The sequence below is a fragment of the Aythya marila genome, assembly GCF_965140915.1.
Source record: "Aythya marila genome assembly, contig: HAP1_HAP1_SCAFFOLD_845, whole genome shotgun sequence".
Lineage (NCBI taxonomy): Eukaryota > Metazoa > Chordata > Aves > Anseriformes > Anatidae > Aythya > Aythya marila.
This window is the reverse complement of record NW_028137383.1, coordinates 18,680-29,917: the sequence shown is the minus strand read 5'-3', so window position 1 is coordinate 29,917 and position 11,238 is coordinate 18,680. Positions and strand designations below refer to the sequence as shown.

Below are 11,238 nucleotides of genomic sequence, written 5' to 3'. Positions count from 1 at the left end.
CGGGACCCCCCCCCGGAACCTCTCCGGGAACCCCCTGGGGACCCCCCTGGCACCCCTCGGGGACCCCCCCAGGTCCCCCCCTCCTGCCCCCCCCGCTGACCCCCCCGCTGCCCCCCCCGCAGGCTGCCAGCCCTTCCTGAAGATCTACCAGTCCCTGCAGCTCGTCTACACCTCGGGCGTGTAGTGAGTGCCCCCCCCCGCCCCCCCCCCGAGCCCTGACCTCCGGGGGGGGCCCCCTGGCACTCACCCCCCCCCCCATTGCAGCAGCACCCCCGGCCCCCAGAGCCTCTGCATCAGCCTGGAGCCGGCCCTGCTGCTGAAGGGGGACGTGATGGTGAGGGGGGGCGGGGGGGTGCAAAAGGGAGTGGGGGTGCAAGGGGAGGTGGAAGGGGGGGGTGCGTGTGCAAGGGGCGTGCAAGGGGTGCATGCAAAAGGGGGGGGGTCTTGGTGGGGGGGGGGTCACACGCGAGGGGCGCGTGCAGCGAATCCCCGTGCAAGGCCGCGCGTGTCTGTGCCCCCCCCAGGTGAAGTGCTACCAGCGGCGGGGGGGGGCCGGGCGCGAGGCCGTGTTCCGGGCCCAGTTCAACACCTGCGCCCTGCAGGGCCCCCGCCTGCGCCTGCGGAAGGAGGAGCTGGACGAGGCCTGCAGGGGTGCGGGGGGGCACGGGGGGGCACGGGGAGGGATGGGAGGGGGCATGGGGGAGGCACGGGGGGGGGAAGGGGGGAGCACGGGGGGGCGTGGGGGGGGGGGGCTAAGAGAGGCCGGGGGATGAAAAAAGGGGGTTGGGGGGAGCCGGGAGGGGGGCCGGGGGGGGTCAGAGTGGGCCGGGGGGGGTTGAGGGGGTTTGGGGGGGGTCAAAAGGTCCAGGGGAGGTCGGTGAGGGAGGGTCCGGGGGGGTTTGGGGGAGTTTGGGGAGTTTTTTTTTGGGGGGGGGCTCATTCTCTGACCCCCTTCCGCTCCCCCCCCCAGACGATCGCTTCCCCCCCGAGGCCAGCGTCGAGTTCATCTTCTCCTCCGGCCCCGAGAGGGTGGAAGGTGAGGAGGGGGAAGGGGGGGGCCTGCCCCGACCCCCCCACCCCCCCCAACACCCCCCACACCTCACCCTGTGCCCCCCCCAGGCTGGGAGCCCCCCCCCAGCTCCTCGCCCACCACCGTGGATTACGGCACCGCCGCCCCCGCCGTGCGCTGGGACTCCTACGAGGGCTTCAACCTGCGGCACGAGGACAGCGCCGAGGGTACGGGGCCCCCCCGGCCCCCCCCGGCCCCCCCCGGCCCCCCGGGTTCCCCCCTCCTCCACCATGCCCCCCCCGGCTCCCTGCCTGCCCCCTGAGCCCCCCCACCAATGGGGTCCCCTCTGGCCGTGGGTGCTTGCCCCGTGATTTGCCCCCCCTCCCCCTTTTTTTTTTTGCCCCCCGCCCCCCCCCCCACTCTTGGACACCCTCCCCATTTTTAGGACACCCCTCATTTTTATCCCCCCCCCCCAGTTTTGGGGTCCTTGCATCCCCCCCATTTCCCCAATGTGCTCCCCGGGGTCCCTGCATGCACATCTGAATGCCCCCTCCCCCCTTTTGGGTCCCCCCCTTTTTTTGGTGCCCCCCTCCCCTTTTTCCCCCCCCTCCCATTTTGGGGTCCCTGCCCTCCCCCTCCCCATTCCCCACTGTACCCCCCCATTCCCTGGGTCCCCTCCTTGGGCTTGGGGGACCCCGTTGGGGAGGGGTGGGTGCGTGCAGGGGGTCTCGGTGTCCTCCCCGCCTCATGCCCCCCCCCATTTCCCGCAGAGCTCTCGCACACGCGGGGGCCGCTGGACGGCAGCCCCTACGCCCGCGTGCAGAGGAAGGGGGCCCCCGGCCCCTGGGCCCCCCCCGGGGGGGACGGCAGCGAGAGCCCCCCCCCCCCGGGCGAGCCCTACGAAGCCGAGCCCCCCCCCGGCCGCCCCCCGCCCCCCACGGCCGCCGAGCGCCAGGAGCTGGAGCGGCTGCTGGGGGGCTTCGGGGTCGGGGGGCGCGACAGCCCCCAGGAGCAGCCCCCCGGGGGGGCGCCCCACAGGGACCCGGGGCCCTATAGGGACACAGCACCCTATGGCGCCCCGACACCCCACGGGGACCCAGCACCCCATAGGGACCCAGGGCCCTACAGCGCCCCAACACCCCAGAGCACCCCAGGGCCCTACGGCGCTGCACCCCCCCACAGCCCCCCGCCCCCCTGCTCCCCCCAGGCGCCCTGCAGCGCGCTGTGCCCCTACAGCCCCCCGACACCCCACAGCTCCTACAGCAGCCCAGGAACCCCCTACGGCACCCCCACAACCTACAGCCCCCCCGCATCCCATAGCCCCCCCGCAGCCTATAGCCCCCCGACAACCTACAGCCCCCCCGCATCCCATAGCCCCCCTGCCTCCTACAGCCCCCCCGCAGCCTATAGCACCCCCGCATCCCACAGCCCCCCCACAACCTACAGCCCCCCCGCCTCCTACAGCCCCTCACCCCCCTATAGCGCCCCGACCCCCCCGACCCCCTATAGCACCTCAACGCCCTACAGCCCCCCGCCCCCCTGCGGCCCCCAACCCCCCCACGGCACCCCCGCCCCCTACAGCCCCCCGGCACCCTATAGCGCCCTGACACCCTATAGCGCCCCGACCCCCTACAGCCCCCCGACCCCCTATAGCCCCCCGGCCCACTATGCCCCCCCGGCCCCCTATGCCCCCCCTATGCCCTATAGCGCCCCCCCCCTGTGCCGCCGCTCCAGCCTGGCCCCCCCCTGCCCGTGCCGCTTGGGCAGCCTGGAGCGGCGGGGGGGGCCGGGGGGGTACGAGGTGCCGCGGGGGGGCGAGGGGGGGGCGGAGAAGCGGCGGGCGCAGCGCTCCCTGTCTGAGGGGGGGGCCCCGGCGCCCCACCCGCCCCCCTGCCCCGGCTGCCCCCGCTGCGGCCGCCCCCCGCCCCCCCCGGCCCCGCTGCCCCCCCGGCCCGGCCCCCCCGGGCTGGAGGCTCCGGAGGGTTTCAGGGTCCCCGGGGAGGAGCCCCCCCCGCCCGGAGGTGAGTGGGGGGAGCTGGGGGGGGGGAATGGGGAGCTACTGGGGGGCTACGGGGGGCTACTGGGAGTTACTGGGGGGCTAACTGGGACTGATGGGGGTTACTGGGGGGGCTAATGGGGATGAGCGGAGGGCTACTGGGAGCTACTGGGGGTTACTGGGGGGCTACTGGGGGAGTAGGGGGGCTACTGGGAGCTACTGGGGGGATACTGAGAGTTACTGGGGACTAAGAGGGGCTCGGAGGGGCTACTGGGAGCTACTGGGGGGATTAGTGAGGAGGAACTGGGGAGTTACTGGGGGCGGCTGGGGCGGGTTACTGGGCTTACCGGGGGCTATTGGGGCTTACTGGGGGCCGTGCCGTGCCCCGATGACCCCCCCCCGCCCACAGAGCGCCGCAGCCCAGCCGAGGGGGGGCCCTGGCACAGCCCCTCCCGCGACGCCGCCCCACCCGGGGCCCCCCCGGCGCCTGCCCCCCCCCAGGAGCAGCCGGAGCCCCCCCCCAGCAGCCCGGGGGGGTCCCCGACCCCCGCCTTCCCCCTGAGCACCGCCTACTACGAGCCCCCCCCGGCCCAGCAGCCCCCCCTGCCCGAGAAGCGCCCCCCCCAGCGGGGCGCGGGGGGCACCCATGGGAGCCCCCCCCCGGAGCCGGACCCCCCCGCGGGCGCCACCTTCGCTCAGGACACCTCCAAGTTCTGGTACAAGCCGGGGCTGTCGCGGGAGCAAGGTGAGGGGGGGCGGGACGGACCGGGGGGGGGGGTCCCGGCGTCACCCGGCGGGGGGGTGACGTTGACACGGGGACCCCCCCCCGTCCCCCCCCCAGCCGTGGCCCTGCTGAAGGGCCGGGAGCCGGGCACCTTCCTCATCCGCGACAGCAGCTCCTTCCGCGGCGCCTACGGGCTGGCGCTCAGGGTGGCCGTGCCCCCCCCCGGCTGCGGCCCCCCCCCCAAGGGTAAGGGACCCCCCCAACCGCCCCCCCCCTCCACCCAGTAGCTCCCCCAAAACCCCACAGGCCCCCCCCAAGCACCCCACAGACACCCCCAGCACCCCATACCCCCCCATCTCACCCTATAGCCCCCGCGTTTCACCCAATACCCCCCCATTTCACCCCACGCCCCCCATACCCCCACCCCTATTGTGTGTGGGGGGGGGTCCTCTCTCTCCCCCCCCCCGAGGCCGACCCCCCCTCCGCCCCCAGGGGACCCCCAGGAGCAGCTGGTGCGCCACTTCCTCATCGAGACGGGGCCGCGGGGCGTCAAGATCCGGGGGGGCCAGGAGGAGCCGCACTTCGGTGAGGGGGGGCCCTGGGGGGGGGTTGCGGGGACCCGGGGGGGGGTCGGGGTGCCCCTAACCCCCCCCCACCCCCCCGGTTTGCAGGGAGCCTGCCCGCCCTGGTGCTGCAGCACTCCATCACCCCCATCTCCCTGCCCTGCGCCCTGCGCATCCCCAGCAAAGGTGGGTGCCCCCCCGCGCCCCCCCCTTGGACCCTCCCCATGTACCCCCCCGTGACCCTTCTCCCCCCCCCATTAACTCCTCATCCCCACTCCCACCCCAAAATGCCCCCCCTTGCCCTAGGAGGGGGCATGGGGGGGGAGGGGGCTCCTGGGGGTCCCGGCGCCCACCCCCAGCCTGTGCCCCCCCCCAGACCTGCTGCAGGAGGGGCTGGGGGTGTCGGCGCCCCCCAACGTCAGCACGGCCGCGGAGCTGCTGCGGCAGGGAGCAGGTGGGGGGGGCACTGGGAAGGGGGGGGCGCTGGGACGGGGGGGGCGCTGGGGGGGAGTGGGAACGGGGGGGGAATGGGGCCACTGGGATTGTACTGGGAATGGGGGCGTGCACTGGGCTTGGGGTCATGGGGATAGGAACGGGGGAGCTGGGGAACTGGGAATGGGAGCACTGGGACCGGTGGAACTGGGACTGGGAATTGGGACTGGGAGCACTGGTGGGACTGGGGACACTGGGAGCCCTGTGAGCACTGGGAGGGCACTGGGACTGGTGATACTGGCGGCACTGGGAGCCCCGGCGGCCCCGTGGCTGCGCCCCGTGCGGTGCCGTGCGGGGGGTGCAGCCCCGTGTCCCCCCCGTGTCCCCCCCGTGCCCCCCCAGGGTGCTCCGTGCGCTTCCTGGGCTCGGTGGGCACCGAGTCCCTGACGGGGCCGCAGGCGGTGGCGAGGGCGACGAGCGCGCTGCTGGCCGCCAGCCCCCCCCCCCCCCGCCGGCACCGTGCACTTCAGGGCGGGGGCGCACGGCATCACCCTCACCGACCGGCAGCGCAAGTGAGCCCCCCCGGGACCCCCCCCGGACCCCAAACCCAACGGGAAGCCCCTGACCCCAATGGGACCCCCCCCGGACCCCAAACCCAACGGGAAGCCCCTGACCCCAATGGGACCCCCCCGGGACCCCCCCCGGACCCCAAACCCAACGGGAAGCCCCTGACCCCAACGGGACCCCCCCGGGACCCCCACCCCAAAGGGATCCCCCCGGGGACCCCAAACCCAACGGGACCCCCCAGAACCCCCCTCGGGACCCCCGCCCCAACGGGAACCCCCGGGACCCCCCCGGCACCCCCTGACCCCAATGGCACCCCCCAGACCCAAGGGAACCCAAAAGGACCCCCCCGGACCCCCCCCCACACCCGAGGGACCCCCCCCGGGACCCCCCCAGAACCTGGGACCCCTCTGGGACCCCCCGGGATCTCTGGGCCCCTGGTCCCAAGGGACCCCCCCCCAGACCCCCCACCCCACCCTGGGGTCCTTCCCCCCCCCCGGCTCCCCCCTGCCCCCCCCTCACCTGCTGCCCCCCCCCCAGGCTCTTCTTCCGCCGCCACTACCCCGTGGCCAGCGTCACCTTCTGCAGCATCGACCCCCAGGGCCGCAGGTGGGGGGCACGGGGGGGGGGGGCACACGGGGGGAGGGGGGGAACGACGCGGTTTCGGGAGGGAGAAAACGATCGGGGGGGGCAGACGACTCTAGGGTGGAGCAGACGATTTGGGGGGGGCAGACGGCTTTTGGGGGTGACGGGCACAAATTAGGGGAGGGCACACGACTCGGGGAGGGGGCGCGATTTAGGACGGGAGGGGGGGCAGACGATGGGGGTCGGGGGGGGGCCACGACCCCGCTAACTGCCCCCCCCTCCCCCCAACGCAGGTGGGCGAACGCGGACGGCACCACGTCGCGGTGAGCAGACCCCCCCAACCCCCCCCTTGGCAGGACGGGGACACCCCCGGGTGCCCCCCCCAAAAAATAACGTCCCTGCTGTGCTCCCTCCCCCCCCCAGGATCTTCGGCTTCGTGGCCAAGCAGCCGGGGGGGCCGTGCAACGCCTGCCACCTCTTCGCCGAGCTGGACCCCGAGCAGCCGGCGGCCGCCATCGTGGCCTTCGTCAGCAAGGTGATGCTGGGCACCCAGCGCAAGTGACCCCCCCGCCACAGCGCCCCCCCCGCCAGAAAAGACCCCCCCCAGCAAAAAAAAACAAACACAAACAGCGCCCCCCCATCAACAGCCAGCCGGTTCCCTCCCCCCCCCCCTCCTTTGCCATAGGCCCCCATGGAGGGCTGCAGCCTTAAGGGGGGGCTCAGCCTTAAGGGGGGGCTCAGCACCGCGGGGGGGCCCAGCCCCAAGGGGGGGCTCAGCACAGAGTCTCTATTTTTGTGTAAAAGCTTCCAGCAGACGTCTCTAATATATATATATATATATATGTATTGGGGGGGGGGGGCACCGAGCTGGGGGGGGGCACAGAGCCCTGCCCCCCCCCTCCGCCGCCAGCCCCCCCCCCCATCATTTATTAACCATGTGCAAACAGCTCCAGAAGCACCGAGCGTCTCCTTAATGCGCCAGGGGGGGCCGGGGGGGGGGCCCAGCCCTTTGAGACCCCCCCACAGCCAAAGCAGGGCTGGGGGCGGAGGGGGGGGCAGGGCTGGAGCCCCCCCCGGGGGGGAGGGGGGTGTACATTCATGAAAAGGGGGCAGTGACAGCATGGATGGGGGGGGGGCACCCACCTACCCTTAAATGTGCCCCCCCCCGTGGGGGCGACACAGGAGTCCCCTGGGAAGGGGGGGGGGGGACGGACACAAATCCCCCCCAGTCAGGACCGGGGGGTGACGTGGGGCTGGATGGGGACCCCCGGGGCAGCACAGGGAAGGGGGGGGGTGGACCCCCGGTGCTGTGGGGGGGTCCCGGGGGGGTCCTCGGGGGGGGGGCTACCCGCTGAGGGGGTGCAGGTCCACCTTGACCTTCTCGCCGCTGCTCAGCATGCCCACGGTGGGGAAGTAGCCCCCCCGCGGCACCGCCGCCTCCTTCTTGCCGATGATCTTCCCGTTGCGGGTGAAGAACACCTGGGGGGGGGTGTGGGGGGGGCACGGTTAGGGGGCACAGTGAGGGGGGGGCTGGGGGCCCCCCAAAATAACATGGGGGGGCGGAAGGGAGCGTCAGCCGGCGCTGCGCCCCGTGGTGGTGGGGTGTGCGCCGTGCCCCCCCCTAAATAAACCCAAGGGGGTGCCCCCCCGGTGCCCCCCCCACTCACCACCACCTTCCTGCCGCCGTGCTCCTGCTCCGTGTCCTCGCCGTCGTCTTCCTCCTCCTCCTCCTCCTCCTCCTCCTCCTCCTCCTCCTGGTGCAGGTAGCTGACGTTGCGCACCCCCCGCGCCTTCGGCCTCACCTCGGCCGTGTCGCTGGGATCGTCGCTGTCCCCTGGGGGGGGGGCACAGACACACACACACGCGTGTGGGGGGGCTCCCCTGTTGGAGGGGGTGGTCCCAGCCCCGTGCCCCCCCCGGTACCTTCGCTGTCCAGGCTGTAGTCGCGGGGGAACATGATGCCGCAGCCCATGATGTCGCCCTTGTAGCAGCGGGGGCCGAAGGGGTCCCCCACGCCGCTGCCGTGGAAAATCTTCCCGTCATCTGGGGGGGGGCAGGGTCAGTAACGCCCCCCCGACACCAACAAACCCCCCCGCTGTCGATAAACCCTCCCCCGGCCCCAACAAATCCCCCCCCGCATCAATAAATCACCCCAGTACCAATAACCCCCCCCTGTTTTTCAATACCCCCCCCAACATCACTAAAGCCCCCCCTTTGCCCCAATAACCCCCCCACCCCAGTATCAATAGCCCCCCCCCTACATTAGCCCCCCCAGTGGCGTCACCGTGCTCTCCCCCCTGCCCCCCCCCCCCCACTCCGCAGCCGGGTGCCCCCTCCCTGTCCCCCCCCCCCCATAAAGGGGGGGTCACGGAGCCCCCCCACCCCGGGGAGGGGCCAGTTCCAGGAGGAGGAGGAGGAGGAGGCCAAAAGCCCCCCCCCTTCCCCACCACAACAGGGACAAAAAACGGGGTGGGGGTGGGGGGCAGAAGGGGGGTGGGGGCATTGCGTGCTCCCCCCCCTCCCCACTTTGAGGGGGGGGCCCACCTGCGTGGTACGCCACCGAGCCCCTGCTCCAGCCGGGGTGCCGGTTCTTGGGGTAGTCCTGGGGGAGGAGGAGGAGGCTGAAGGCTCGGCGGGGCAGGGGGCGGATGCCGGGGGGGGGCAGGGGGTGTTTGGGGGGGGCCCCCCGCACCTTGCGCGCCAGCCCCAGCGCGATGTAGCACTTCTCGCCCGGGTCCACGATCTCCACCTCGAAGTAGTGGCTGCGGGGGCTCAGCGGGCGCCGCGCCTGCGCCAGCCCCACGTCCACGATGCTCTTCCCCTGCCCCGCGTACTCCAGGAGCTGGGGGGGCAGCGGGGGGGGGACAGGGGTGAGGGGGGAGCTGGGCGGGGGGGGAGGTAAGGCTGCGGGGGAAACAGCAGCCCCGGGGGGGGAAACAGCCTGGGGGGAGGAACACCAGTGCTCCCAGTGCCCCCAGTCCCTCCCAGTCCCCCCCAGTGCCCCCAGTTTCCCCAGTCCCTCCCAGTCTCCCCAGTTCCCCCCAGTGCCCCCAGTCCCTCCCAGTCCCCCCAGTGCCCCCAGTACCGTGCCGCAGGCCCGCACGTCGTGCAGCCGCCCCCACTCGTCCTCGTGGCTGTCCACCAGCATCATGGCCCCCTCGTCGTGGGGGGGCCCCAGCTCCGCCCGCAGGTGCAGCCGCACCTCCTCCCCCAGCGAGTGCATGCCCACGGCCGGGAACAGCCCCTCGGGGCCGCGCGGCATCACCGTCGAGCCCACCTGGGGGGGGGGCAGGCGGTCAGACCCCCCCGCGCCCCCCGGCAGCGCTGTGGGGCTGGGGGCTTCACGGTGGAGCCCACCTGGGGGGCACAGACACCGGTGGGACCCCCTCCACGCTCCCTCAGCAGCGGTTTGGGGCTGGGAGCAGCCCCCCGGGGGACAGCGGCGTGACCGCAGAGCCCCTCTGGGGGGTCAAGGATGCCGTGGGGCCCCCCCGCGCCCCCCCCCGCCCCCCCCAGGGGCCGTGCCCCCCCCTGCTCACCCGCTCCCCGTTCTTGGTGAAGAAGACCTGCGCCGTGCGCACCTCGAAGGACGCCGGCTCGATGCCGCAGCCGATGCGGTCGCCGGAGCTGCACTTGGTGCCGAACTGCCGGCCCTTGGCCCGGCCGCTGTACAGCCTGGGGGGGGTGCGGGGGGGTGACGCTGGGCTCGTGGGACCCCCCCCAGTCCCTGACCCCCCCCACCCCGTCCCCACGCACTTGCCGTCATCGGCGTGGTAAGCCACGGAGTCGGGCAGCCAGCCCGGCTGGTGCTCCAGGCTGTAGGACTGCGGCACCAGCCCCACCGCGATGGTGCCGCGCACGCCGCTGTCCACGATCGACACCTGGGGGGGGGGCACGGGCATCAGCCCCCCCCCCCCATCCCCGGGGGGGTCACTCACGGCCTTCCCCGAGCGGCTGGGAGGGCGGTGGGGATCCCCGTGGTGTCCCCGAGGGGCTGGGGGGCACCCCCGGGGTCTGCTCCGTGCCTTGGGGGGGCTGCAGTTAGGGCTCGGTGCCCCCTCCCAGCCTCTGCTTTGTGCCCCCCCCGCAGGGATTTGCGGACACAGATGAGGCCCCAAAAACAGAGTGGGGGTCTCCAAAAGCCACCCCCCCCCCCACCAGGACCCCTTCCTCAGCCGCTCCTTGGTGGACCCCAAAAAGACAGGATCCAGGAAGGACGGAACCCACCTGGAGGAGTATGGGACCCCCCGACAGGAATGTGGGGACCCCAAAAACAACTGGGGGGGCACCTGAGCCCCCCCAGGACCCCCCCAGACCCACCTCGAAGTAGTTGTTGTCCCGGGTCAGCGGCCGCGGCGCCACGTAGCAGCCCACCTCGCCCGAGTCCCCATGGTAGCTGTGGGACAGGGGGGGGTCAGGCACCACGGGGGGGGGTCAGGCACCACGGGGGGGTCACCCTCACCCCCCCCCCACCTGAGGGTGTCGCCGTCCACCAGGATGTGCCGGGAGCGCTCCTGGCGCCCGGCCCGCACCTCGCGGATCTCGCGGATGCGGCGCCGCCAGCTGAGGAACCTGTAGTGCAGGCGCAGCTCATCCATCGCCAGCCTGGGGGGCACCGCTCGTCAGACCCCCCCCAAACAAAAAACACCCCCCCACCCCCCCAACGGTCAGACCCTCCCCCCCCAACCCCTCCCCACCCCCCCAGCCCCACAGGCGGCCCCCTCCCACCCAGGCAGCCCCGAAGCCCCCCCACCCCCAGAGCTGCCCCCCCCAATAAGGCCCCCCCTATCCCCCCCCCCGGTGTCCTGGCAGGCCCTGCCCCCCCCCAGCCCCCCAACAAGCGGCCCCCCCGACCCCAACCCCAGCCCCCCCTCACCCCCAGCCCCCCCCAAACCTCCCCCCGCCCCCCCCCAACAGGCCTCCCCTCCCCCCACCAACCCGCCCCCTCCTCCCCCAGCCCCCCCAGCCCGAGCCCCGGGACCCCCCCGGGACCCCCCGGGACCCCCCGCACCCCCCCCTCACCGTCCCGGCCCCGCCCGCCCCCGCCATGGCGCCGCGCTCCGGCCGCTCCCGGCCCCGCTCCCCACTCACAGCCGGGGCCGCGCTTCCGCCTCCTCCCCCCTCCCGGCCCCGCCCCGCCGCCGCCGCGCCGCCAATCGCGGGCCGGCTCGGGGAGACTGACGGCGAGAGCAGCCAATCGGAGAGAGGGAGGAGGGGTCTGGAGGAGGGGGGTGTGGGCGTGCGGGGGTCACGTGACAGCGCGGGCGGGGTGGGGAGAGGGCGCCCTCTGGCGGCGGGGAGGGGTACTGGGGGCACTGGGAGCACTGGGGGATACTGGGGGTACTGGGAGTACTGGGAGTAATGG

The 11,238-nt window shown here is 73.8% G+C and overlaps 2 protein-coding genes across 3 annotated transcripts; one reads left to right on the top strand and one right to left on the bottom strand.

Moving 5' to 3' along the window:
* Nucleotides 1–122: 122 nt before the first annotated feature.
* On the top strand, nucleotides 123–6,500 carry LOC309890862 (tensin-2-like; the record flags this gene model as incomplete). Its single annotated transcript, XM_082785264.1, is given in 16 exon segments — nucleotides 123–183; nucleotides 265–334; nucleotides 525–651; nucleotides 971–1,036; nucleotides 1,120–1,236; nucleotides 1,780–3,030; nucleotides 3,415–3,750; nucleotides 3,847–3,975; nucleotides 4,222–4,314; nucleotides 4,401–4,478; nucleotides 4,669–4,746; nucleotides 5,127–5,223; nucleotides 5,225–5,296; nucleotides 5,829–5,897; nucleotides 6,167–6,196; nucleotides 6,297–6,500. Coding segments are annotated over 16 exon segments (2,813 nt in total), but the record flags the coding sequence as incomplete, so codon positions are not given.
* Nucleotides 6,501–7,082: 582 nt separating this feature from the next.
* On the bottom strand, nucleotides 7,083–10,979 carry SPRYD3 (SPRY domain containing 3). 2 transcript variants are annotated; one of them, XM_082785257.1, is made up of 11 exons: nucleotides 10,965–10,979; nucleotides 10,347–10,478; nucleotides 10,194–10,269; nucleotides 9,630–9,754; nucleotides 9,413–9,548; nucleotides 8,959–9,150; nucleotides 8,566–8,715; nucleotides 8,418–8,475; nucleotides 7,797–7,916; nucleotides 7,541–7,707; nucleotides 7,083–7,352 (listed from the first exon to the last, which is right to left on the bottom strand). In XM_082785257.1, the coding sequence occupies exons 2-11, from the start codon at nucleotides 10,469–10,471 to the stop codon at nucleotides 7,218–7,220; spliced, it is 1,284 nt and encodes a 427-aa protein (XP_082641383.1). In that variant the 5' UTR covers nucleotides 10,472–10,478; nucleotides 10,965–10,979; the 3' UTR covers nucleotides 7,083–7,217. The 2 variants fall into 2 exon arrangements, with proteins under 2 accessions (XP_082641383.1, XP_082641382.1); XM_082785256.1 differs by lacking the exon at nucleotides 10,965–10,979 and adding an exon at nucleotides 10,896–10,941.
* Between the last annotated feature and the right edge of the window lie 259 nt (nucleotides 10,980–11,238).

What these genes read in the sequence shown, in the direction of transcription:
- SPRYD3 (XM_082785257.1), bottom strand. Translation starts at nt 10,471, where the DNA reads ATGGATGAGCTGCGCCTGCACTACAGGTTCCTCAGCTGGCGGCGCCGC. An exon ending in TCACCAAGAACGGGGAGCGG is followed by an intron (nt 9,151 to 9,412) that starts GTGAGCAGGGGG and finishes CCCCCCCCCCAG; the next exon opens with GTGGGCTCGACGGTGATGCC. An exon ending in CTACAGCCTGGACAGCGAAG is followed by an intron (nt 7,708 to 7,796) that starts GTACCGGGGGGG and finishes CCCCCCCCCCAG; the next exon opens with GGGACAGCGACGATCCCAGC.